The following is a 25,409-nucleotide window of genomic DNA, read 5'->3' as shown; positions in this document are numbered from 1 at the left end:
GGACTGGATGAAGAGAAGAGCTTGGCCAACACTGGATCCAAGAACATAAAATGTCTGTTCCCTCTCTTCTTTTCTTGCAGGGCACTAGGACATGGTGCATTTGGTGAGGTTTATGAGGGAACTGTGGTAGGCATTGCAGGGGATCCCAACCCTCTACAAGTGGCTATCAAGGTCAGTACCCACAAATTTCTTATACAGCAATAATTACCCATAAGAGCCATGTTATCTTATCACTATCCCAGCTGGAAATTCACTTTGATCACATGCTTAATGTCATATGCATACGTGTGATGCAGGCTCGCACACATTGCTGCATCCAGGCATTATCAGCTTTGATTTGAGTGCTTTCTTTTTCCTAAGTTTTTCACATGATCTATTTAAAATTTTGTATTGTTTCTCAGTTACTTCCCTTTATACCAAGAGTAGTGTTTTTCTACTCCATGTGAAATTTTCAGGTAGTCCCTTGATATTGCACAGTGTTAAAGATGCTGTTGTAAATATATATTGCTATATCACACTAATTTCCCTATCATTAATGGCAAGAGATGACAGGCTGGTTTTCTCTGAAATTACTGCTATTGCCTCAGGATTTTTCAGTTACTCAGCCCTGAAGTTAAGGATGCTCATAGTCTGCTTCTGTTATTTTATAAGCTTGTTACTTAGAGAACCAAATCTCCGTCTATGAGTTCAGCTCAAGAGCACAGCCTTCGTTAATAAAAAGAAGTTCTACTGTTATTCATCCTGTCTTTTATGTAATGAATTTCCCTGTGCCACTGTACAAATGTGGATGAAAACCCAGGACATTAATAAGCAGTTGGAACTGCCCAACTCAGTTTCACTATGCAGACTGGAAAAAGCACCAGAGAACAGTGGCAAACAAAAGAAGATCAGCATGTTGTTCATTTGTGGTAGTCCAGTTCATCTGTATCAGCAGAAGATGCTGTCCAAATCTGCTGGCAGGAAAGAAAGCTATAGGGGCGTGTGACACACGTGTTTAAATCAAGTGGCTTGTATGTGTCATAGGACATGCAAGCATGTGCTGCAACGTGGACACAAAGAAAAGGGAGAATAAATAACTGTCATTTTAAAGAGCTTTCTAGGTCTGTAAGTTCCTACCTAATATTTCTCTTGATGTGTATCTGAAGCTATTTTTGCTCCAGAAGTGTGCATAGAGTTCAATTCACACAGAAAAATCTTCAGGTAAGTCAGTGGTTTCCTGTTCTTACTTTAACTAGCAGGTGGGTCACATGCAGTGCAACAAACTGTGCACTGAAAGGATGAGCCCCTGCTCATAAGTTCCTGAGGTGATTTACGTGTTACATGCTCACGCTTTTTTTTCCTTTTTTTCCTTTTTTTCCTTTTTTTTCCTTTTTTTTTCCTTTTTTTTTCCTCTTTTTTTTCCCTTTTTTTCCCCTTTTTTTTCCTTTTTTTTCCTTTTTTCTCTGGTGGACGTGCAAATATTCTCAATTCTTTGGTGGGATGGCCCTCACTGCCTTTACCTCCCAACAGACCCTGCCAGAAGTCTGCTCTGAGCAGGATGAGATGGATTTCCTGATGGAAGCATTGATTATCAGGTATAGTTTAAGGGTTTTTTTAACTGATGGCGGGCAGGGGGAAAAAGAGTAATGCAAGTTATCATAGAATCATATATCCCCTTGCCAGTGCTCAGAAAAGAAATTCTGTCTTATTTTTCACCAGAAGGTGTTTTGATAGCATATAAGTTACTGGTTTCAGCTACTTGTTTATCTCAAACAAGGTAACTGAGGTTCTTTTGTTGCCCATCTCTGGTGCTTTAATGCCAGTAGGCAACTTGGCTGCACACAGCAGTGGGACGAGAAGAGAATCAGAAGGACAAGATGGCTCATGGTTGAGATAAAAACAGTTTAATAGGTAAAGAAAAATCTGTGTGAGGAAGCCAAGCAGCATTAAAGAATTCATTCCCTACTTCCCATGAGCAGGCATGTGTTCAGCCATCCCAGGAAAACAGGACTCCATCATGCACAGCAGCTACTTGGGGAGACAAATGCCAAACTCTGAATGACCCTTTCCCCTCCTCCCAGCTTTTATTGCTGAGCATGACACCATCCAGTATGGGATGTCCCTTTGGTCAGCTGGAGCCAGCTGTCCTGGCTGTGTCCCCTCACAACCTCTTGTCCCCACAGCCTTCTCACTGTGGGGGAGGTGTGTGGGTGTGTGTGTGAAAAACCTTAATGCTGTGTAAGCACTGCTCAGCAGTAGCTAAAATATCAGTGTGTTATCAACACTGTTTTGCTCACAAATACGAAATATAGCACCATATGAGCTACTGTGAGGAAAATTAACTCTATCACACCCAAAAATCATCATAACAGTTTAACAAAGATTTCTGTTGATTGGTTCTGCTGGCCCTGTTCAGAGGAGTAAGAAGGTAAAACATTTTCGTACAGATGTGTTCTGCATTTGATTTGCTGTCTTTGCAAGCTGACACAACCTTTATAAGGTCCCATCTGCATGACCTTCTGACAGTGAATTATAAGATCTATAAAACCTTCCTGGAAAAGATAACAGACAGCCACTCCTATTACCACCTGTACTTTAAGTATTCCAGCCTTAGAATTTACTTCATTAACAGAAATCCATAGCCTTAAAACAATAGTAGGGTCAAGGGTGACTTTAAAATGGTTGATTGTAAGTATTCAGAATTAATCCATTTTGAATTTGTGCAATGTGAAGTTCCTCTTCTCATTGTCTGGCCCATCTCATACTTAAATGCTGGTATTCTGCTATTAAAACATGAATCTCATGACATAGTTCCACTCCCTACAGTCTGCAAGAACTTTGGTAGCTGAACAGGAGGTAACACTGATGTATGCTTTTTTAAAAGAGCAATTTTAATCAATTAAGGAGTGCCTTGATTCACTTAGTAGCACATGACTCTTTCTCTTCCCCAACTTCCTTTCTATTTTTAGTTCCTTTATTATCTAGGTAATCATTATCTAAGGGAAGATGCTGCTGTCTAATGACAGTTTTACTGTGCCTTGTGACAACCTCAGCTTCCTTTTGTAAAAAGTAGAATCACAAAGGCAGCTGCTGCAGTAGATATTATAGGAGTCCCTCTGGCAGACTAAACACTGAACTGAGTCCCCCAGCTAGACAGCACTATGTCTAAAATAACCAGTGCTGAATTAAAATCCCTACCAGTCAGGACTCTGTATCACAAATGCCAATGAAATGTGCATGCGTAACTTTCTTACCCTTCTCATGTCACTCTCATCTTTCAGTCAGTGTGTCCATTAAATTCTCTCTTCACAGACAGAAGGCTCTGCTTTGCTTTTAGCTTTTCACACCTTCTGTTGAAGGCTTTTCATGGGCAAAGCCAGGCATAACCCTGTTCTTGGGGCTGTCATAACCAGAGAGGCATTTTGATATGTCTGAAGTTTTTTTGGTAACTGCATCAGGATTTGCTTCAATCCAGGTTGTCAAATCTCAAGGCACAATGAGAGTGTGACAGATGTTGGCCAGGTACTGATGCTGTGTTTCTCTTCCATGTGCTGTGATCTTGGCTTTCAGTAAGTTCAATCACCAGAATATCGTGCAGTGCATTGGTGTCAGCCTACAGACGCTGCCTCGCTTCATTTTGCTGGAGCTCATGGCTGGAGGAGACATGAAGAGCTTTCTTCGGCAGAACCGACCCAGGACGGTGAGAGAACTTCCCTGCTAGGCATGTGGTTGATTTCAGTATGACTGCTTTTATGTTTTTATGAACTGGAAAAAGGCACTGAAGCCAAGCTAGGCTGTGCGTGCGTCCCAGCTGCCACAGACTTCCAGATACCTGTGTCTGCTTGATGCAAGCAGATGGCAGTGAGACAAAATGAAAGCAGGGCCAGAAACTCCACCTTATTAGTAACTGAGGAGGAAATAGTAAAACCTTGTCCTACCATTTCAGACTTCTCTGTTAGACTACAAATTAATGGGCTTTCTTTCCTCAGTACCTGCTTTGTTTTCAGTGTACTGAGATGGCACGTGAGGAGCTAAGTTATAATCAGAATTCATAACACTAAGTCTTCAGCAGGTGTGCATTGGCACCATATGGAGAGGCACAAATTTATACCAGTTGAAGAGCTGAGCCTAATTTATTTGATATATCTCAGGCTTTGATTAGCAGTGTAGTAATTTCTCCTCACTCTTCCTGAGAGTAATAAATAAGTTCCTAGAGAAAAACTGAGAAAATTTCCCCATGGGTAATTATATAAGGGGGTGAAAATAAGCAGGGCTCCTGGAAAAAGTCTTCTTTATTGTTCTTAGGGAAGTGCAGATGGTGAAGGGTTAGTACCAGTCCTGGAGTCCTGTGGTAAAGCATCCCTTTTTTGCATAGTGTTCCTGAGGGTAATCACTGCTCTTCTACCAGGACAGATAAGCTGATGAATGCTGATGTTGGTGTAAAGATGTGCACTTGTGCATCTTTATTGTCTCTCTCTCTCTCTCTCTCTCTAATTCATGCACTAATTTCTATTGATAATTTATTGACTCACTCTTTAAAAGTGGGTGCTTTTTTTTTCTATTCCATCTCACCTTTTAAACCTGCTTGTCTTTTGGTTTCACATAACACAGTAGGGAATAGCTCTCTCCCACCCCCTTTAACAGGCTATTCACACCAGGCCATAAATCTCTTGCTAGCTTGCACTCATGTACAGTGCTCAAGAAAGGTGAAATCTCCTGAAAGTTTTAGGTTTTAAATAAGAGTTTACTTATTTTCTAACTCTTTGCTTTGATCTGCTTTATGTTCCTCTTTGCTCCTGACTCATTTAACCCTTCCCCCATTCTGTATGTATGTCTCTCCCTTTCCCATCTTCTGTCCCTCTCTGATTATCCCCTGCCTGAATTATATTCTTCTACTCCACTATCCCTCCCTTACCATTTCCTGTCTTTTTCCAGAATCAACCATCCACATTAACAATGCAGGACCTGCTGAACATAGCTAGGGATATTGCCTGTGGCTGTAAATATCTGGAAGAGAATCATTTCATCCACAGGTAGGAGAAAAGTCTCTTCTGATGTGTCTCAAGGTTCATGAGGCTCATACACTTTCTATTTGCAGTGGATTAGACAGGACTAATCTCCACAGGGGAGACAGATTATTTCCTCTACCAATACAGGCTTGTGCTTAGATGTCCAGGTGGATCTCCCTGTTAGGAGACCTGTTAGGTTTTTGTTAGGAGTTAGGCTCTGCACTGTTCTTTGCACTCCTGGAGGGAGAGGAATGTTCTATTCCAAGTGAGAGGGTTTACATATTAATTTTCGGGTGCCTGCAATGTAAAGACAATTGAGATTAGCCTTGTAGTCCACTAGATGGTAGTGTCACTCTGTGTTGGCTCATAAGACAATAAGGTGTTTATTTGCTTCCTCATCTCCCCATCTTGACGTAAATGCTTTCCCTATTCCACCAGCACAGGACAGTCCACAATATTTGAGCCAAAGACTAGAGAAGGGTAGAGCAGGGATAACAGGACATAAAAACACATCTCAGGCTTCTTTCCCAGCTCAGTGGCTGAACTGCTTGCTGCATGGTCTTGGGAAGCCTGTATTTGTCTCTTTAAACTCCTTTTTTCTCATTTGTTGAGCAAAAAAATGTTGATATAGCATGCTTCAAATAAGAACAAAATATTATAGAAGAGATAAAGGTTATAGTTATCCTTTTAAAACTCCCAGTTGGGTATTGAATCCTTTGGTTTTGATTAAGAATTTTTTCAGCTCATAATGTTCCCAGGCATAGTGGGCAGCTGGATTCCTTACTATGAAGTGCATGCTGTGTTCAGCCCTTCTGTGTAAAGGAGAGGAGAGCCCTTGCACACCAGAGGGACACACAGGCTCCAACCAAGCCAAGGTGCAGCCTGGAGATGAGCAAGCAGGCAACAAACTCACCCACAGGCACAGCACGCATACCTACGTGTGGGCCTGCACAGCACAGAGATGGGCAACAGTGTGCAGGGGCTGGAGAAACCTAGGGAAGCAATGGCAAGCAGCAGCTGGAGCAAAAAGCCATGAGGCTGAGACATGGTAATATGTTATATGGCTTTATGATTGGAACATGTAAAACAGTTTTCAGACTCATTTATATTGCAACAATAAGGAAGTTCCAGTAGAAAAGGGTTAGTTTTCTGTCGTTAAAAAAGAGCAGTAAGAACATGCAACAAGTTTTGGCTCTTGGATCTCTTAATGATTACATGAGAGGATCAGTATTCTAATTGGAAACTTCTGAGTTAATCACTACAGCATTGTTTTTTAAGAATCCTTACTGTAATAGTAACAGCAGCATATCACTTTAAAAAAAAAACCTCTGGGTCAATCTTTGCACTGTTAGATCTCTAATATAAGCAACTGGAAATGGATTCATTTTGTCTTAGGCAACAATTCAATAAATCTGAACACAAGAAATTTCTCTCAGGTTTTGTATTAGTATTTGTTAGTGATGTCCGCATTACTTAGAGTGGGTTGGGAAATGAAGGTTTTCATTACAGATATCAGGAATCCTAGGGGTAAAAGGTAGTGTAATGGGGTTGTAGAGAGGTCTCTACAGCACAGGAATTGTCATCTAGGAATTACAGCTGATAATGGAAGAGAAAGTTGAACCTAACTTCCAAATCCTGAGAGATTTTTCAAGGTTGGCAATGTGAAGAAACACGAGTTGTTCAAGGAGCTTATTTATCTTGGCAGTCAATAGGACCCCCACAGTGCTATGATTTTAATGAGTTTCTTTTCAGAATGCATATTTTAAATGAACAGAAATCTTTTAGCCTTGGCCACGAAGGCATCACTTCCATTTCTCACAAGCTAAACTTGCACCCAGCAAACAGCTGTTTCCATATGGAGCTTTCCTTGATTCCAGGGGAGATATCCAGAAGTAGCAAAGCAACAGATTACCAAATCTGGTTCTACGTCTCTTTTCAAGCAGTTTACTAAGATTGTCCAACAGCATCACATCTGTAACTGATGGTGACATTGCTGAGATGTTCCCCTTTAAAAAAAATAGAGCAAGAAAGAAATCTGTCATAATGTGGTTGAAACAAAAGAAGTTGGATCTGTTCCTCTTCTGACACTGATGCTGTTTTCTGCCTTTGTGAAAGAAGGTGTGAATGGGGAAAGCTTGGCAAATGCTGGGTAGAAGATATAACTCAAATGCAGTTTAAGAATTGTGGTTAATAAAAATTATAATGTAACTGGAATTCTTTCTCTTTTTAACAGGGCTCTGCTCATTTGTATAAAGATTGCTCAACTAACACTTGCAGGACTGGATCTAATATTTTTTCTTTATTACTTTAACTACCTAAGAGTTTAGAATTAGAATTAATTCCTTAAATTTTTTTTAAGAGATATAGCTGCAAGGAATTGCCTTTTGACCTGTACTGGAGCAGGACGAATAGCCAAAATTGGTGACTTTGGAATGGCCAGGGATATTTACAGGTAAGTGAAGGGCAATTTCAGTTCTGTGAGTAACTCACTAATCTGTATAGTTTTGGTCAGTCTGAACTGTCTCATGACATGCGAAGCAGTGGAACCATCCATTAGGTGTCTGAATTTGATGACCAATTAACTAACTTGTGTTAACAGACTGTAAATTAGCACATCTACGCTTATGAACCAATCCACTTCAACTGTAGTCTCAGGAAACTACAAACACTTGTGGACACTAAACCAAGCATAGGCAAATTTATTAGCTACTTGATCATGAATAATCTTAAATTGAAATAAAATTTAAAAACCCCAGAAACCACAATTCTCACTTTATGATGTCAAGAAGACTTGCTGCATTAACACCCTGTGCAAAGCACTAGCAAGTTTGGTGTCTTTAGCTGTGCACAAGAACATCCTCAGTTTCCATCTCAGTCGCAAAGAGGATATAAAATCCTGCTTCAATGCACTATTTGTGTTCATGACTTTTCCTTTTTCTCACTTGGCCCCCACTGTTACATGCAATCCCCAGCTGCTGTTACTGTGGTGATCTTTTCTGTATCAAAGCCCTTTCAGGCTGTGTGACGTTCTCTGTGCATTTTGTCTTTCCCAGAGCAAGTTACTACCGCAAGGGAGGAAGAGCCATGCTTCCTGTCAAGTGGATGCCACCAGAAGCTTTTCTAGAGGGCATTTTCACCTCCAAGACTGATACCTGGTAATAAATGTCTTTTACCCACTTCTGCTACTCACTGAAAAGCATCCAGAAATGTACTACTCAAGAAAAAAGTGTGCTAAGCAGGAACCTTAAAAAATGTCAGAATTTCCCAGAAAAATAAGAGAAGTCTTCCCACTGCATTCAGAAGTATGGCTAAAGAATCCCGAATAAGAATTTAAAAGTCTAATGTAGATAGAGATAATAAAAATTTGCTATTCATAAATGTAGAGTATCATATAAAGCCAATCAAGAAGTGAAAAGCAAAAGCGGATTAGATTTTGAAGAATCTCAGTTAAAAATCCAGACAAATATTATCAAATATTTCCCTTGGCCTTCAGAATCTTCCAGTTTCCATCAGTGACAGGGTCTGCTTATATACCTTGTAAATGACTCTCTCTGTACCACCCATGATTACTCTTTTGTATATTTTTCTTGCTGCATATAAAATGACAGCAGATTTAATCAGAAGTCCTTGCTGTTTGCTGAGGAAACAATATTTATGAATTGATTTCTCATGCAACTTGAGCTTTCTTTAAAATAAGCACTTCCTCAACAGTGGCACATTCATGCACAGGTGCTGGGGAATGGAAGCTTTCCAGTTGCTTAAGAATGCCTCTTTCTCTGTACAGTAGATCCTTCAATATGCTGTACTGAGACATTCCCTCAAATGCCACACTGACCCAGTTTCCTGAAGTTGTTAGCAATGCCGGAAGACAAGGGATTGCTTATCAGCACCAAACTGTGAGCAGCCAGCACTAAATATTTTGAAGGAAAGTGCTACAGTTCCTGTAATGGGCTATTATAAGTAACATGCATATACTGAAAATTACTTTGACCTTTGTAGCAAAAAGTGACTCTGAGAATTCTGACCCTGCTGACGTCCTGGCAGAACTCTCTTGACTTCCTTGTGTCTAAGTCACACATAATTTCTAGTGGCACTGACTATCTGACCTGTGGATGTAAAAAAGCACAACCATATCAGAAATGCTGCTGCCTTTCAGTTTCACTGGATGTCTCTTCCTTGATTTTGTACTTGAGCATCTTGTTCTGAAACACTGATCCAAATATTAAGGAAACAATTGAAGGTCCCTGCCTGACCATCCAGTCACACCACCTGAGCTGGGTAGAGGCCCTTTCACAGCTACATCCCCCACACTCACAGTCAAGCCAGGCTTCCTTACCAGCTTGGCCACAGGTTTCCCATAGCAGGGGCTCAGAGGTCAGGATCATTAAAATATTTTAATCAAGATGCAACAACAAAACAACTACTTGAGCTCGTTCCTCTGAGGAGGGACCCCAAACAAAGGAAGCCCTGGGCTTTTATACTCTCACAGTCTAAGCGTGCCACAGTCTGGAGTCATTGGCTCCTGCTGTGTCTCTGAGTGTCCAATCACCTGGCAGTGCCACAGGTCCTCCTCCCCTTTGTTTTGCAAGGTCACAGCTTCTTGCCTTGGGCTTCTACCACCCAGAGCTCAACCTGCAACCAAGTTACCGGCATCAAAAGTATTGGTCAAGACAAACATCTTGAGTTTTCCCAAGTAAGGCAAGAAACATCCATGCTAGATCTACCAGTTCTTTTTGGTTAGACCATACACAGCCAAGGGCACTCTGGCATTTCCTGCTGTAGTAATAATGAATGCAGCAGAAAGAACACCTTCAGAGTTGTTAAATATTTTGAAACCTCTGCAAAACTTGTTCTGGAGCTTGAACAAAGGTTTTGAATGATTGGGGTGTCTTTTTATGTAGACATTGACTCATAATCACACTAATTGCACATTACTGTGGTTGAACTGCAGCTTTGAAAGGTCATTGCTGTTGTGTTGCCTACACAGCTGCAAGCTAGGTTTGTGGAGCACAAATGAAACCTGATTGGTATTGTTGGCTGGTTTCTGACACAGGTCCTTTGGAGTGCTGCTTTGGGAGATTTTCTCTCTAGGCTACATGCCCTACCCTTGCAAAACCAATCAGGAGGTGCTGGAATTTGTCACCAGTGGAGGAAGAATGGATCCACCAAAAAACTGTCCAGGACCAGTGTAAGTATTTCTTTTCTCTCACAAACCAAGGCAGAGTAGGTGTCAGGCAAGTAGACAAAGACACCTCTAGTCAGGGAATGGTGATTGCCCTCCGTGTTAGGTGGGTATTGCTAAACATCTCTTGAGCTACTGCCTCTTGTATACAGCTTAGAGCACTACAGCATTTGCTTGAAGTAGTGGTTCCCTAATCAGACAGGATCCAGGGATATAGAAATTACATACCCACTTTTGCACTCCTCCTTTAGGCCATGTACCAAACGTGGTTCCTTGGACCCCTGATCACTTCATACTGAAACACTTTTTACAAAATAATCTTTCTTGATCAATTTTTATTTTTTTACTTACTTTAAGGTACCGGATCATGACACAGTGCTGGCAGCACAGCCCAGAGTATCGGCCAAACTTCTCTACCATCCTGGAAAGGATCAAGTATTGCACACAGGTAGTGGTCTTTGGTATCCAGGTGGATGATAATCCATGGAATGTCAACTATCCAAAGATATTAGCTTTAGTCCCTAAAGCAAGTGAAGGGTCCCGACAGACTGATATAATTACTTTACTAGTGTGATGGTGCTGTTGGCTCTTTTCCAGTGTCCATCCTCACTCTCCCATCTTCCACCCAGCCAAAATGAGCATACGCTGTTCCTGTGCAAATGGATGCTTTTAGCTCTCAGCTTATTCAATAGCAAAATGTTCTTCACCTTGTGATGGAAAGGTACTTAGATCTCTTTCAGGTCCATATTCTGACCTTGCCTAATGTTTCTCAAAAGCCACAGCTGAATAGTTATGGAGTGGAGAGGGGGAATGAAATGGCACAGTGAGTTCACCATCCAGTAGCATTTAATAGCTACAGGTCTGGATCCAACCTCTCAAGAGAGAAATTTTATACTACAAGCCCCCATCTTAGTCACTGATTTCAGTGAAGCGGAGTCTCTTCTCCAAGGAAGCATGTGAGTCCCAACAGCACGTGATACCCAGATGGAACAGAGCACCTTGTATGACATGCAGTAGTATTGCCCAAACGTGTGACAGTCACCCTGAAGGTGTAAAAGATTCTTGTCTCTGTTTTTCAGGACCCTGATGTGATCAACACTGAGCTGCCCATGGAGTGTAGCCCCACACCAGAGGATGAAGGAAGTACGGTCATGCGCCCAAACATTTCCAGTGGGATAGTGCCAATGCTGGTAAGCCCTTCTCTCACACCTCAGACAACACCTAAGACACTGGAATCCCACCATGCTGGGCACAAACTTGTACAATGTCCACAAGAGCTACTGGTGGAGAACCTGAGCAACTGGACTGCCCGAGGGCCCAGCCTGCCATGCCTCAGTGATTTCAACAGTGGGTCGTGGTTCCAGCAGACCTCAAACCAGAAGTTGGAGCTCAGCAATCCATCTGCCCACAGACTTAAAAACAAAACAAAAAATCTTTGGAACCCAACCTATGGATCATGGGTGCTAGAGAATATCTGTCACTTCAGCCCCAGCTCCAAGCTCAAAGCAAATCCAGAGCGGGAAGACTCAGGCTTTGATGGGAATTGCAGTTCTCCTAGCTCTCGGGCATCTCCAGCATCTCCAGGTCGAAGTACCTGCCCTCACCTGGATATCAGTGGGATTGAACTGGTGAAACTCCAGACTTTCCCCTGTGGCAATGTAAATTATGCTTATGATGACCTGTGCTATAGCGCTGAGCACCAGCCATCAGCCTTAGCTGAGGTCAGAGCAGCTGTGCTAAGGAGCTCCAGTCTGCACAGAGTTGAAAAGCCTTTTTGTAAAACAGAGAAAACGTCAAGAGAGAGGGACTCTGGTCTGTCTTTATCAGATGACCTGAGTGTTACTCCAGTATAGTAGAAATGGTTCTTCCAAAGATCAGGGAATGTGTGTGTCTGAAAGGACTGCTTCCTGTTTCACTTACTTCCTCCACTTTAATTCCTTCAGATGGGTGAAGTTTCAACATCAGGAATGTTCTGCTTCCTCTGTCTACCTACTGGATCCCCAGATTGTAAAAGACACTTGCATTTCTATCTCTGTCCTTCAAATGTGTTCCACTGAACCAGCTTAGAAGTGGAGAACAATGGCATTGCTTGTCTGATTCAGAATACAGTTCATAAGGAAAGAATTCCTTCTCAATCTGCTCAGGTGAAAAGAAATGGACCTACCATCCAGCTGCAGCATTTGGATGGAAATAATGACCAACACAGCTTATGCTTCTTTCTGAACCAAGAATCCAAAAATGTGTGTTGTTGGTGGCAAGCAGCAACATTCCCAAAAGCTTTTTACAGTTCTGGTGAATTACTAATGCTTATGCACTATAAGGGAAGTAAAAAAAAAATAGCAGCCATATTTGCATCTGTTTTATTAGCAGACCTTGTGGAAGCTATTGCTCAAATTGGAAGCAGTAGGAAGAACGAAAGAAAAAAAATCAGGCTCCTCTGAGCATGTGCTTTGTAAACAAGCAATGAAGAGGAAAACATTTACCATCAAAAAAGCAGTTACTGGTGGAGCTGATAGTATTCCTTTGAATATTGAAGGAAATGTGCTGCTCACAGCTCCGGGCATAGAAGCGGCAGGTGGTTTTTCAAGGAAGGGTGAGCTGCATGGCATGATGAGAAATGGACTGTCTTTATCTTTTAATGGACTTTACTTAAGATGAATCTCATTTTTGTAAGTACTTTGATATTCAGCATTAATTCCCTGTGCTATGTTGGTAAGCACTAAGCTGAAGTTCTTGGGTAACTGTCTAGCATTTGGTGTGCTGGAGTTCTTGGTTTTAATACTCTGAGGTAGAAAGTAATGCAAAGGAGAGGAAGAGTGAAGGGAAATCTAATGTAAATCCTACTTCAGGTGTTCTTTATACAGGAAGGTTGAATAGCTAAATCATTTGAGAAAGCCAAAACCATGACTTGGCTTCACACAGCTGAGCAGGTCGTAATTGTTCCTTGCCTTGCAAGTGCACAGACTTGCTGGTAAAGGTAGTTGTTTGTTTCCAAAACAGCTCATTTCTAAGGCTTTCTTCAGTTGTTTAGGATCTAAATGGATGTTTATGGATTAAAGCTGCAAAATAAGGAGACTGAAAAGGCAAATAGTTTGGATTGAGTCTGAACAGTCTTGGAAGCATTCTATCCTTGTATTACTCCTGAATGTCACACTGTCAACCTACAGTGGCAAATTACATGCTTTGTGTGTAATCAAGTTGTGTGGAGAGTTGCCAGTTGTAGACTTCTCTGGCTCCTTTCTGAGGCAAGAGGTTCTCTGGAACATGCTTTATGCTTAGTGATCAGCTGCATGTACAGTCTGAAGGTGCGGGCCAGCAGCGAGGATTTGCTTTGACCACACAGAGTTCCTGTCCTTTACATCAGTCAGGGTGGACACGACTGAGTTGTGGTAAAGAAAAGCACAGAGTGAAGAGTTTGAATCCATCCTCATTGAAAGGCATCTTTGACACAGGTTTATGCCTTTTTGGTCTGACTTGTTATCTGCTCCATGCTTTCTATAGTTTTAGGCCTTTGTCTTTAGAATGGACAGTTTTGTACAATGTCATTTCAGAGCATACAAATATCTTATGAGCAGGTGTCAAGAGGACAGGAGCAGATTCATTTCAGTGGTACCCAGCAACAGGTCAAGGGGTAACAGGCACAAACTGAAACACAGGACATTCCACCTGAGTATGAGAAAAAAAACTTGTTTACTTTGATGGAGACAGAGCACGGAAACAGGTAGCTCAGAGAGGCTGTGGAGTCTCTGTCTCCAGAGATACTCAAAACCTACCCAGACATGATCCTGTGCAACCTGCTGTAGGTGAACCTACTTTACCAGGAAGGTTGGACTGGACGATCTTTGGATTTCCCTTTTCACACCAGCCCTTCTGTGATTTCCAGACACAAAGGGTGATGATGGCCACCTTTCAGCAAAGACCCATATGCTGTGGAAATAATTCCAAATCCATTGTGTTGTAAAATGACAGATGGTCAGAGGAGAGGGGTCCCTCAGGGGGTCCCTCTGTGTGGGGCAAATTTCAGAAGTAGTGAGCCGAGGGGTTTAGTGACCAAGGGAGATGGATGACCTTACCTCATGCCCTTCCTCCCATTTCACCTTTGTTTTAGCTCTCTAGCTTCTCTCCCATTTAGCTCATTGCCTGTCCTGTCTTACATCCACGAGTTGCTATAGCCCAGTTAGATGAGGCAGAAAAGCCCATTTAGCTGGAAATTTTCTCATTCTTTCTTCTTGCAAAAGCTAACATTTTTGGTCATATTTCAGACTGGCTAATAAAAAATAAATGCATTTACTTTTAGCTAATTGGAATTTCATCAGTTTATCCTTACCTTTCAGATTTTATTACTCTTATGGTTCATGCATTAGTAGTTTTTTTCCCCCAAAGGTGACCTATTAAACTTTCCAGCAGTTGTGACTTGGTGCCAGCATCTTGGGCCCTTCCTCCCTGAATATAAGGCCACAGCAGAGTGCAGTGATCCTAGTTCAGCTGCAGTGGACATGATGCCAGCTGACTCTTCAGCCCTTGTCTGTCCTGAGCAGAGCACTGGTGGTCATAGCCATGCTTTTGCAGGCCCATTATGAATCTGCTTTCAATTCTCCTTAGCCATTAGCAGGGGCTGGAAACTGGTGGCAAGAGAAGTGAAATACTGGCTTGTTCAGAAGCCATGGGAAGTTTAACTACACCACCTTCTCTTCCCAGAGACTTTTAATGAAGCAGGAGACACAAAACAGTTCTTCATATTTTCAATGTGAAAATGACTATACAATACCCCAAGATTCCTGAGAGAAGCGGGAGGATCCCTACTGTCCAGATAGTTACCCAGCTTGAGCTACCATTGTTTTCCCCCTGGGTAGCAGTTGCCTCACTGTCATTCACAAATTTAGAAAGGCCAGTAGTGATAAAACCAGGAAAGCCATTGAAAAGTTGTGAGAGGAGAGCACAGTTCTATTACCAGTGCCATGGGCAGTCCTGGCTGCAGCTCTGCCTTCACTTTATAAACAAAGTGCAAGTCCAGCATGTTGGACAAATACCTGTTTTTACTGAACAGCTGCATCAAGGTACTCATTTACACAAAGCACATAGACAAAGCTGCACTGAGACTGAACAGAATTCCATCCTGACCAGGATCTTATCCCTAAGAGTGATCAAGAGTGGGGTGCTGAAGAGCAACTGTAAGAGTAGGGTAAGCATGTATTGATTATTTATTTCTGAGACAGACTCTGATGGTTTACAACAGCATTTAGCTGTTTAGTACGGCTGTACTGAGCCAGGTGCAGTCTCTTCTAACAAGACAAGACTTGGAGCTGCAGGTACCAAATGGGCACTAAAAGAAAGAGCTGGGAATTTTAAAAGAATCTGCATTAGCAACCTCAATTTTGCAAAGCTCTTAACTCTCTCAAATGGAATTATCTTGTCAACATATTGCCATGAATCTTTGACCTGTAATAGTCTTTTTTAGATGCTGTTTAAAAACCCTCACAGATAATGAATTTTTAGTTAATATCCTGGAGGAAATAATGTCAATATTGCTCCTGTTGTGATGCTGAATGCTACATGCTGTCCAAACCATTTTATCTCAAAAGAAAAAATAACAATTGCAGTGATACACATGACAACCTTCAGTCCTTCAACTCAGAGACTGAAACTTACTGTTTGTACAAACAGAGATTTCATAGTGCTCAATTGGCTACCATTGCAAAATATAACTTACTTGAAACTGCTTTTTAAGGAGACATTTTTAGTGCATGACCAATGAGTTAAAACTATAGTGTTAAAATTAGATTACTTTGGCAACTGGGAGCCAAAACCCAATTTTGCTTCCTAGAGGAATGACATGAGCTGGAGGTCTGGGATTAATTCGGTCCTATAATCAACATGAAAAGTCTTCCAACACTTCCCTACTGCAGTATCAGCCATTTATAGGGTTATAAATTGCTCTTCCTGATAGGTGTCTGTCTTTTAACATTACCAAAATGGTTTTGTAATTGTGTGTATACAGTTGTTTTTTGACTGTGTTTAGCATTAGTACTTTATGTTGCTTCATACAACCTCATACTCACATTTTAACGAAGGGACTGATTAACAAAAGATGAAACAATAATGGAAATTTCAATTTGTCTTTCTCTGCTTTCTTTTCACATTTGTTGATATTTCTGCTTCTGATTGCTTTGTTATCCTTTCTCTCCTCAACATAATTGCTTTGCATCTTCATTTTTTCCTTTAAACAAACAGAATTTTTAATTGCACAGATTTAAGGTGTTCCCTGTCATATCAACCCTTTTCCTGAGCTAAGTTCTCAGCTGATTTGCCCATGGGCTGGTGTGCACTAAGAAAGCTTTCCAAGGCTGATAAAATAGTTATGGGCTTTTGCAAGTGTAACTTATTCCACCTCCAAAACACTCCCCCACCTTCCTGAAAGAGAAGAAAATGCTGCTGCTGGGAATACTGTTTCCCCTACTGTATTTGCATCTCCACAGCTGTGTCAGCCAAGGACCACACTTTCTTAGACCCTTGAGCTGTGTGAGGCAGTTTCTTCTGTAGACATGGCTGTGCTCTCCCCTCCTGGCTGTCCACCCTTCTCAATCCCATGCAGAGACCTTAAGTGATACCATACCTAACCTGTCCCCATCACATCACGACTTTTCCATTTACGTGAATAGGTTTTGATTTGTCATTACCTCTGACCATGGCAGCACTTCTGCCAACTTACCTTTCTGGTAACTACTGTACATAAGTAGATGACATGCCTGCTTCTATGCAATTTAAAGCTAGACAAGTGTATACTTCTATATTTGCAACACAAAATAAAGAGACACTAACGGTGGTTATTCGTTTCCCTCTCTTCTAAGCACTCTTTGCACCCAGGCAAGACTACACTCACTCATGCTGAGAAGTGCTGCCAGTACTAGAATGTTGAATGCTTCTTGCCCGTGTCCACACAAAACTGCCCAGGGGAACAGTTAAGTGCTCTGAGTCTGAAAAATGCCTCTTGATGCACATTTTTTTATATGCTGTAGGCTATTCACTGAGATTTCAGAGACAGAGCTTACCATGAAGGAAGCTGACAAGCTTTGTGTGAATCAGGTTCTAAAGGTAATGTATACAACAGGTTTTGGAACCAAGCTCCACCATTTCGCTTCTAGATGTCTTAGAAATGGTTTTGCTTTAGGAAGTACCAGATGCTAAAGAATAAAAGCAACAGAAACACTGAAATATATTGTTTTTCTCCCTTCCATGAGGAAATTCTTGAAGAAAAGGTATTATTCTCACATGACCAAATCACAGCAGATGTCATTTTCCCTTCAGTCTCATTTATTTAGTAGCATACACACTTCAGAGTAACACACTCATCCAATACAGTCAATGTCAGCATTGCATTGTAGTGTTCAGAACGGATGCATGTAGATGATACAGGCCATTTGATCTCAGTACCTTAAGAATAACAAATAATAACAACAGCAATAAAAAAGTAGCAAAAGCCCTCTGAGATATGTAAGGGTTTGGTCCAACTCCCAGTGAAATCTTTCCCTTTAACAGGAATGGGATCAGATATCAAGTGAATTTCAACCTGTACAAAATTTAGAGGGATTTAATTTTTACCCCTTTCGTTAAATTTCAGCCAAATTTATATCCCTGTGGGGCCTCAACACCCATAATTTTTTTATCCGATCTCTCTGCATTTCTTTCTATATTGCACCTTCCTCTAAAGAATCTCACAGCAGCTTGCAGGCAATAATGAAGGACAGCCTCACACCATTCATGTGAGGTAAGGAGGTCTATTCCCATCTGTAAAATTGGAACAAAACAATGCCTAGGACAGTTGTCCAAGTCCAAAAAAACCAAGCCAATAATGAAGTTGAAGGAGAGAAGTCCTAGTCCTACTTCTCGATTCACACAGGAATGCAGCAGCTACAGCACTGCTGCATCTAACTAGTGAGTTTGAAGACCTTGGAGCCTAAGCCAGAGGTCATCTGTTCAGCACCAAAGTGCCTCTAGGCCAGCATCTCTGAGCCTGCTGTGGAATCACACGTGCTCAGTGTCTCCAGAGTGAGGCACTATTTCTGCAGATGCATTATGACATTCTGGACTTGCATGTGAACAAATTCCTCGGTTACCATACATCAGCTCCTCCTGCGTTACATGCCTGTGCAAGTGCACCACGACCCTCTGGTAAATATAAGCTTATTCAAGACAACTTACCCCATAGTGAAAGAAGGCCATGCTGCTTCCTCACACTAGCAAGTGCATGTCCACAGGCACCTGTCCCATCTGATGAGAAACAAGGAATCTAAAACGTACCCTGGGGCAGTTTGCCCCTGAGCTCACAGCCTCCGCTCCTTAGAGCTCCATTGCTCAGCTGAAGTCCTACACTTGCAGTTTGCTATGCAAAGCTGCCTCCTTCTCTTCTTTCCCCTAACAGCAACAGATGATTGTGATTTCTTCCTTTCTAATCCCCTAGCAAGACAAAGAGCCATTTCGAAACTAACTTGCTAGAACTATACATCATCTAGAATGAGTTTCCAGATCAAGGTCTGCTACAGCAGAGATTTTCCTTTTTCCCTGACCTTTCCAGCTACTGCAGTGGAACAGACCTTCTCCAAGTTTTCCCCCAAGACCATGTACTGCAAACCATCCAGGTGCTATCAGGAGTTGGTTTTTTTAGAAGCTACTAGTACCACATTGCTTCCAGTTCTCCTTTAGAACTGGACAGTCATTCTAAAAGTTTGTCTTAAAATCTCAACTGACATTTGAGCACCAACCTCTACTGTTTAGATCTCCCCTCCAGAAAATAGATTACATTGGTGCAAAAGCTTCACATATGCGGTAACAGAAGAAAGAAATTTAACTCTGAAGATTAATTAGACAAACCACTAAATGAATTCTATCATAACAATCTTATTTCTTACTTTTATAATTCTTTTGAATTATGGTAGGACAGCTTGCAATTGCAGTCTCATAAAAAAGGCAATGTCATTAAAGTCCTGACTGTGAGACCTATTTACTTGCTATTGTCCTTAAGCACTGCTATTCTCTTTAGGCACTGCTGTCCAATGGCTTGCCTGTTGGCTGCAGAAAAGGAGAAATACTTTTTTTTTTTTTAACTGTATGGAATTCACTGTGGATTCATTTGTGATCTCATAGCAGTTCAAAAGTTAGGAGGCATCTGGAATGATATAATCTGCGCTCACTGTCACTTCAAAATAACCTAATGTAAACACTCTGAAACTTCAAGTGAAAAATCCATTAACATACAATCATAAATATAAAACAGAGAGACTCTGGGAGGCCACATTAGTCATCTGAATTTGCAGTGAACTGCAAAAGTAATTACCAGTTTCAGACAACTTCTGGTTTAAGATGAAATATTTCTATGTCATTACTTCCTATGGGATACCTACCCTATGTCATCTAACTTTCACATCACAACTGACTTTCAATTTTCAACACTGCTGCTTTGTTTAGAGGTGATGAAAAAGCAATTAAATCTGCCTGATCTTTTAGTACAGTAGTGTGTTACCCAAAGTAACTCCTTTTAGAAATTATTTTAGGCTCTCTAATTACAAATACTACAGATTTCATTCCAGATCTGGACTCTATAGGGTTTTTTTTTTTTTTTGCTCATGATAAAAATTATTACTGAAACAGCAGTTTCCCAAATGTGGAGTCACCTGCATATATCCAAAGTTCTCAGAATCTCTCCTGAGCACAGGACACCAGCAAAAGACAGGAATTTCTAATCAACCTGCATTACTACCTTTAGATGTTGAAAGGGTTTAACCATCAACTGGTAATGTAAGTCTTACCTGCATTGTGAAAAGTGCATCACCACGTTATTGATGTTAAAACCCGAAATGGGAGTGAACATGTGACTAATGAGAGTAGTTATAGTGCTAGTATTTAAAAAACTGTTCCAGTGACTAGAGGCAACCATCGGAGAAGGTAGGTGAAGCCACTGCAAGAAAACAATTCAATCTTTCCTGATTTTAACCTAAAAACGGAATTTTCTGTGGCTGTGCCTGGACCACAGCAAAAGAATGAAGCACAGATCACCCTGTGATTCCAGATGGGGACTGGAGGATGTAATATATTGATATTCCTTCACCCAAACTGCTTGGAGTTAACAGCTGATACTTTGGAGGAAGGATGCCTGGGAATCATCTCATCATTGTGTAACACTGTGAATGCAGAAACATTACTCTCCTGATTGCTGTGCCAGTTTATATGCTTAAGTGGCAGCATCATAACTGAGAACAGGAACATGGCCAAGAAGTCACGTGCATTAGGAGACAAACCATGATCTTAAGAGATCATACTGGTTGCTGACTACTAGTGTGTGCATGTGTATAGGGGTTTTATCTTCAAAGATAAACAAGCCTTGGAAAAAAACTTAGTTCCCTGACCAGTTTGTGAAAGATGATTAGTGATTTTCAGAGCTGCAGTTCAGCTGCAAGAGGCCAAACTCTCCAAGTCAGTAACATTTCCAACAGCCCATCCAGTCGGAAAGTCAAAAGTTTTTGGAGACAATAGGCTGCTATTCTCTGCCTAGAGTATTTGTAATCTCCTGAGTGGCTACAGAAAAAGCCAAGGCTGTTCTTGGATAGAAGCAAGGCTAGGGTAGGGAAGAGGAGAAATGGTCAACAGCAGTTAGCCACATCAAGCCACTACAAACTGCTGTCTCTCTTTGCTCCCAGTTTCTTGTGATTATCACCCATTTGCACCTTGTTCACGCTGTAACATAATGCAGCAGAAGTTGTTGGTCCAACCTATAGTGTACACAGGAGCAAGAGGACTTGGAATTAGAGAGGAAAAAAAACAATCTGGTTTCAAAACTATGCAGTTCCCTGAAAATGTGTTTTTCCTGCCCTGAGTTCCCAAGCATTTGCCCTGGTTCACTAAGAAGTAATCTGGAGTCCCATTTTGCCAGAAATCAGAATCATTCTGGTTTATCACACAGACTCATGCTGGTGTGATTCCCGAGTATGGAGGTCTTCATTCTCTGAGGACCAGTCTCAAGTTCGTCTGGTGCAACACAGACCAATCTGGAGTGATTTATTTAGGTTCATAGAGGGCTGACGCAAAGTTAACTTTGATCACTGACTGCTGGGTTCTGGATGCAGCTCCCTCTGCACTGACGACCTCAGGAGTTTAAGAGTTAAAGGTTTCCTGCTGAGTTTCCTTCTACTTCAGTAAAGCAGAAAGTTACAGAGAAGCCCTGCAAGTTTTTTGCCTTTCTCAACTCATCTTTCAGTGATGCTTTCCAAGATGCCAATCAAATTGTCCAATCCCAACAAGTACCCATCCTCCCTGTTGCCTTCTTGCCAGGGGATCCTGTGATCCAGTGTCTGCCCATCAGGAAGAAGAGTAGTCTTTCCAAAGTCGATCAGCCACACATTAGCATTCCCACTGCCATCATGTACAAAAAGTAGTGAACTTCCTACGACCTGGAACACAGATTGAGACAGTGTGGTTAAAAATACACCTTCAGCCCTCCCCCATCACTTAACACTTCCTGCTAAGAAGATGATCTCCTCAGCTCACCTGTAACCCAACAGACTTTTGGGCTGCACTTATACATTGATGATTTACATGCCCCATTTGCACAACCATATCAATAAGTAAGGTATAAATGGGCGTGTAGATAAGAAATGGGACCCAGTAAAAAACAGGAAGAAAAGTAATTCTTCATCTTAGCATCAGGTCTCAATTCGAACAATTCAGCAAAGGCCAGTAACTCCTTTCAAAGACAGATCATGACCCATAATTAACAAAAATATCTCTATTGATAAGGCAACATCAACAAGGCAAAATAAAATGTCTAATCTCAAAATCTTGAGCTGTTAACAAGCAGAAGTTACAATGCTAATGATGCCTTCTGCACAGCAAAGCACACAGAGAACATGCACAGCAGAATTAAATGGTATTTCAACATAAATCCCTTCTAAGTAACACAGCCTTCATTGTCAAACTACAGTTGAATGCTACTGTACTGCTACTGTACCAAATGCAAGCTCCCATGTTACCATTCCCCTGTAAATATTCCATTGGAGCACATCAAGATTAGAGAAACCATAGGAAACTGGTACTAATACACTAGTCCATGAAGTGACCCAGAGCTGTAAGTGCTGGGATGTCATAAAGATAGGAGGATTTACTATTCCTCAACTAGTTTAATCTTCTGTATCACTGTGATGGAGGCTTTGTGGTGTCTGTGTTGTCAACATGCATTATCTTTCTTCTACAAACCACCTTCTACTCATACAGCAGGCTGTTCCGAAGTACACGTGAATGACCAAACGAAGAAGCAAAGCACCTCCACAGCTTTACACTCACTGCTCACCTCATGTCGCTTGAAGAAGTCTGAGGATTCAAGAATGACATTAATTTCCTGCAGACGCTTGAGGTATTTTTTCTGGAGGAAGAAGAAAAAAAACCCAAACCAACCCATAAACATTTCATTGAAAACTGAATAAAGATAATCTGTTTACAAAACTCAATATAATGAAGAGACCATATTCATTTTAGGCTAGAGGTCCTTCAAAACAACAGGTTCATCATTTGAAAGTCAATCTGAAAATACATTTCAAGCTTTCATAGTGAATTAACAGACTGGAGTTCATCTGCTGCATGTGTTACACCAAGAATATTTATCTGCTTGATTTGGATGTCATGAGGCTTTCTGCAATTTTTTTTTTTCTTTTTAATAAAGAGAAAAAGTTTCAAGGAATTAAAAATCTTCCAGTTCCCCAAAGTGAAAAGAAAGAAAATGTGTTAGAAAAAGAAGGAGCTCCAACCATGGTGGAGGCACAGAGGAGATAAAAAGAATCAAGGCCTAATGTATAAAGCTCTAGTGCAGATTTTTAATGCTGCCCTGAACTACCAAGCACACTCCTCCTGAAGGGCTAATCTGCCTTCATAATGGCTTCCACAGTGCAGCAAAACATTACAGCATCCTTTGAAGTTCCAAAGACAAGAGATGTGTTATGCCATCTACCACATGCCTGCTGTGCTACCCATGAATTAGCACACAGGAATTCCTCTTTGAGATAAATTTCACACATGGGAGCACAGCTAGTCACCAATCTCACTTCCTGCCTCCACGCTCTGATTTTATCCTCTCCAGACTGAATTCCCAAATCACAAGTTTTCCTGCCAACACAATCCTTGCTTAGATATCACCCATCTAATGCATCTAACACCCATGGTAGAAGCTGATGGCAAGCCATAAGTTAGTTGGAATGGCACGTTGATAGCATGAGGCACTTGGAGTCAACTCATGTCAAGAGCTGACATAACTGGTCTGAGTCAACTTCTCCTCATCAATCCACCAAGTCCCCATATCCACCCCACCTCCTGAGAGCGACTGGAAGTCAAGACCACTTCCTTCCTTGGTAGTCTAACTCATATTTCATGTACCAAAGAAAGCATGGACCTGAAGCAAGCGCATTGGTCCAAGATCAGTGCACGTGAAGAGCTCAGACTCACCAGAATAGTTGTGTTGCCCTCAATGAATTCCACAAAAACCTGTAGAACTTGCTCCTGTGTCTTTGTTGTTTTGAAGTTTGTGTTACATGTTCCATCCGCCTTCTGCACAAAACCGCACACAGACAGAGATTATTTATGCTGCACCCATATCATTCCCCTCATCAGTCAATCCTCTTGAACCACCAACAGCTCAGCCCTCGCTAACCAGATGAAAGTAAGTCGTTGAACAGGAAGAGAACAGATAAACCAAGCAAGAGAAGAGAAGAGATACAAAAGCTGATTGGATAACTTTAAATGGCACTGGCAGCTCATTTCCTGTTGAGTGCAAGTTTAAAAAAAACAATTCATGATATTACCAGCTTGCAGGAGGGTTTTCTCACGTCAGTGCTAGCAGTTCAGTGGGGCAAACCACAGAGACCTCTTTGGTTGTACTCTTGTCTAGCTAGTGAAACCTTGGCTGAGGGTGTAAGGGAACATTTCCAAAACCAATTTTACTAGTCCTTTTAGTTTGGGGATTTCTTTTGGGTTTTGGTGAGGATTTTTTTTATTGTTATTTGGGGGGGGTTTTGGTGGTGGTGGTGGTTTTTGTTGTTGTTTCTGTTTTTCATTGGGAAATCAAAGAATCACTGTTAAGATTCAGTTCCAAACATACCTTTGTACATACAATCTGTCCCAGAAGACACAGAACAGAAATCTGTTGCAGGCAGGAACAACTTGGGATTCACAATGCTAGCAGTGACGAAGGAGGTGAGTGAATTTTGGCAAAGGACACTGTAGGCATGCTTGTTCCAAGAGTGTCCTGGAGAAATTCAGAGTACTTTTGTGCTAGCAGTAAGATTCAGTACAGAAGCACCCTGCTACTGAAAAAAATGAGTATTTTTATGTGCTTCTGGAGCTACAAGTAAATAAGAGCAGCGCATGAATTGGAGGTATCTGTAAACATAGAATATATGAATATGCATGTCTCCAAGAGCATCCCTGTTGCTTCAAGAGACACAAACAGGAGATTTTATGATGTGCATGTAAAATACAGCAATTATTACAGTTGGTAACAAAAATCCACTAAAAGCCTGCAGGATTACCAAACTGTTTTCCTCTCCATTTTATCAGTCCAATCCCCTATTTTCATTATGAGTAAATCAGCAGGTTAATACAATATGTTCTCTCCTACATGTTAAGTCACTGCACCAAAATGACCAATTCAGGTCCAGTCTCAGCAGGTGAAACACTATTTATTCCACAGCTGAACTTGGTTTCTAATGTATACATGAAAAAAATTCAATAATGCTAAAACTCCAGATCGCTCATGCAACAGAGCGCGTGTTATGCCAGATCAGTTCAGCAGGTAGGCAGTGAAAGTTAGAAGCCACCTGATTTGATGTGTGACAATACTCAGTAGCACACAGAAATCTGGAACTTCATCTCGTACCTCTTCACTGGAGTAAGGTTGTTTTAAAACTAATTTCTCGCTATGCTGCGGACTGTAGAGCAAAGTCTGGAATAGCTGCTCAGTGTTCCCTTTCTAACCTTTTGTGTCTGGACAAACTAGTTGCTTGCTTCCCTGTGGTTGAGAAACACTTATGATTTTGCTCCTTTCCAGTGGTTGGCAGAAAACATAATTACTGCCTGTCTTTACTTGCTGTAAACAATATCCAGATTTTGAATGGCACCATGCCAGTATTCTAAAGCAGGGCTCTGCAACAACTCTGGATGTAGTTGATCCTCAAGAAGCACTTGCCTGACTCACTCCTTGAAGT

At 41.3% G+C, this 25,409-nt stretch overlaps 2 protein-coding genes across 2 annotated transcripts in view; one reads left to right on the top strand and one right to left on the bottom strand.

Moving 5' to 3' along the window:
* LTK (leukocyte receptor tyrosine kinase) overlaps positions 1-16,282 on the top strand; it is a gene marked incomplete at its 5' end in the record, with an annotated part of 95,202 nt that extends 78,920 nt beyond the window's left edge. Inside the window, 9 exons of the mRNA XM_069018739.1 lie at positions 81-171; positions 1,510-1,574; positions 3,550-3,679; positions 4,915-5,012; positions 7,348-7,440; positions 8,042-8,143; positions 10,042-10,176; positions 10,528-10,618; positions 11,250-16,282. Coding sequence (XP_068874840.1) covers positions 81-171; positions 1,510-1,574; positions 3,550-3,679; positions 4,915-5,012; positions 7,348-7,440; positions 8,042-8,143; positions 10,042-10,176; positions 10,528-10,618; positions 11,250-12,023 — 1,579 coding nt within the window. The remainder of the gene's footprint in view (positions 1-80; positions 172-1,509; positions 1,575-3,549; positions 3,680-4,914; positions 5,013-7,347; positions 7,441-8,041; positions 8,144-10,041; positions 10,177-10,527; positions 10,619-11,249) is intronic.
* A 1,178-nt stretch (positions 16,283-17,460) lies between these two features.
* Positions 17,461-25,409, bottom strand: part of ITPKA (inositol-trisphosphate 3-kinase A) — a 40,369-nt gene continuing 32,420 nt past the window's right edge. Inside the window, exons 5-7 of the mRNA XM_069017377.1 lie at positions 23,653-23,754; positions 22,508-22,579; positions 17,461-21,611 (exon numbers count right to left, since the gene is read on the bottom strand). Of these exons, the coding sequence (XP_068873478.1) occupies positions 21,408-21,611; positions 22,508-22,579; positions 23,653-23,754 (378 nt within the window). The 3' untranslated portion in view covers positions 17,461-21,407. The remainder of the gene's footprint in view (positions 21,612-22,507; positions 22,580-23,652; positions 23,755-25,409) is intronic.

Source organism: Aphelocoma coerulescens, chromosome 5 (assembly GCF_041296385.1).
Source record: "Aphelocoma coerulescens isolate FSJ_1873_10779 chromosome 5, UR_Acoe_1.0, whole genome shotgun sequence".
In the NCBI taxonomy this organism is placed as follows: domain Eukaryota; kingdom Metazoa; phylum Chordata; class Aves; order Passeriformes; family Corvidae; genus Aphelocoma; species Aphelocoma coerulescens.
Note: the sequence above shows the minus strand (reverse complement) of the source record. Positions and strands in the feature narration are given on the sequence as shown.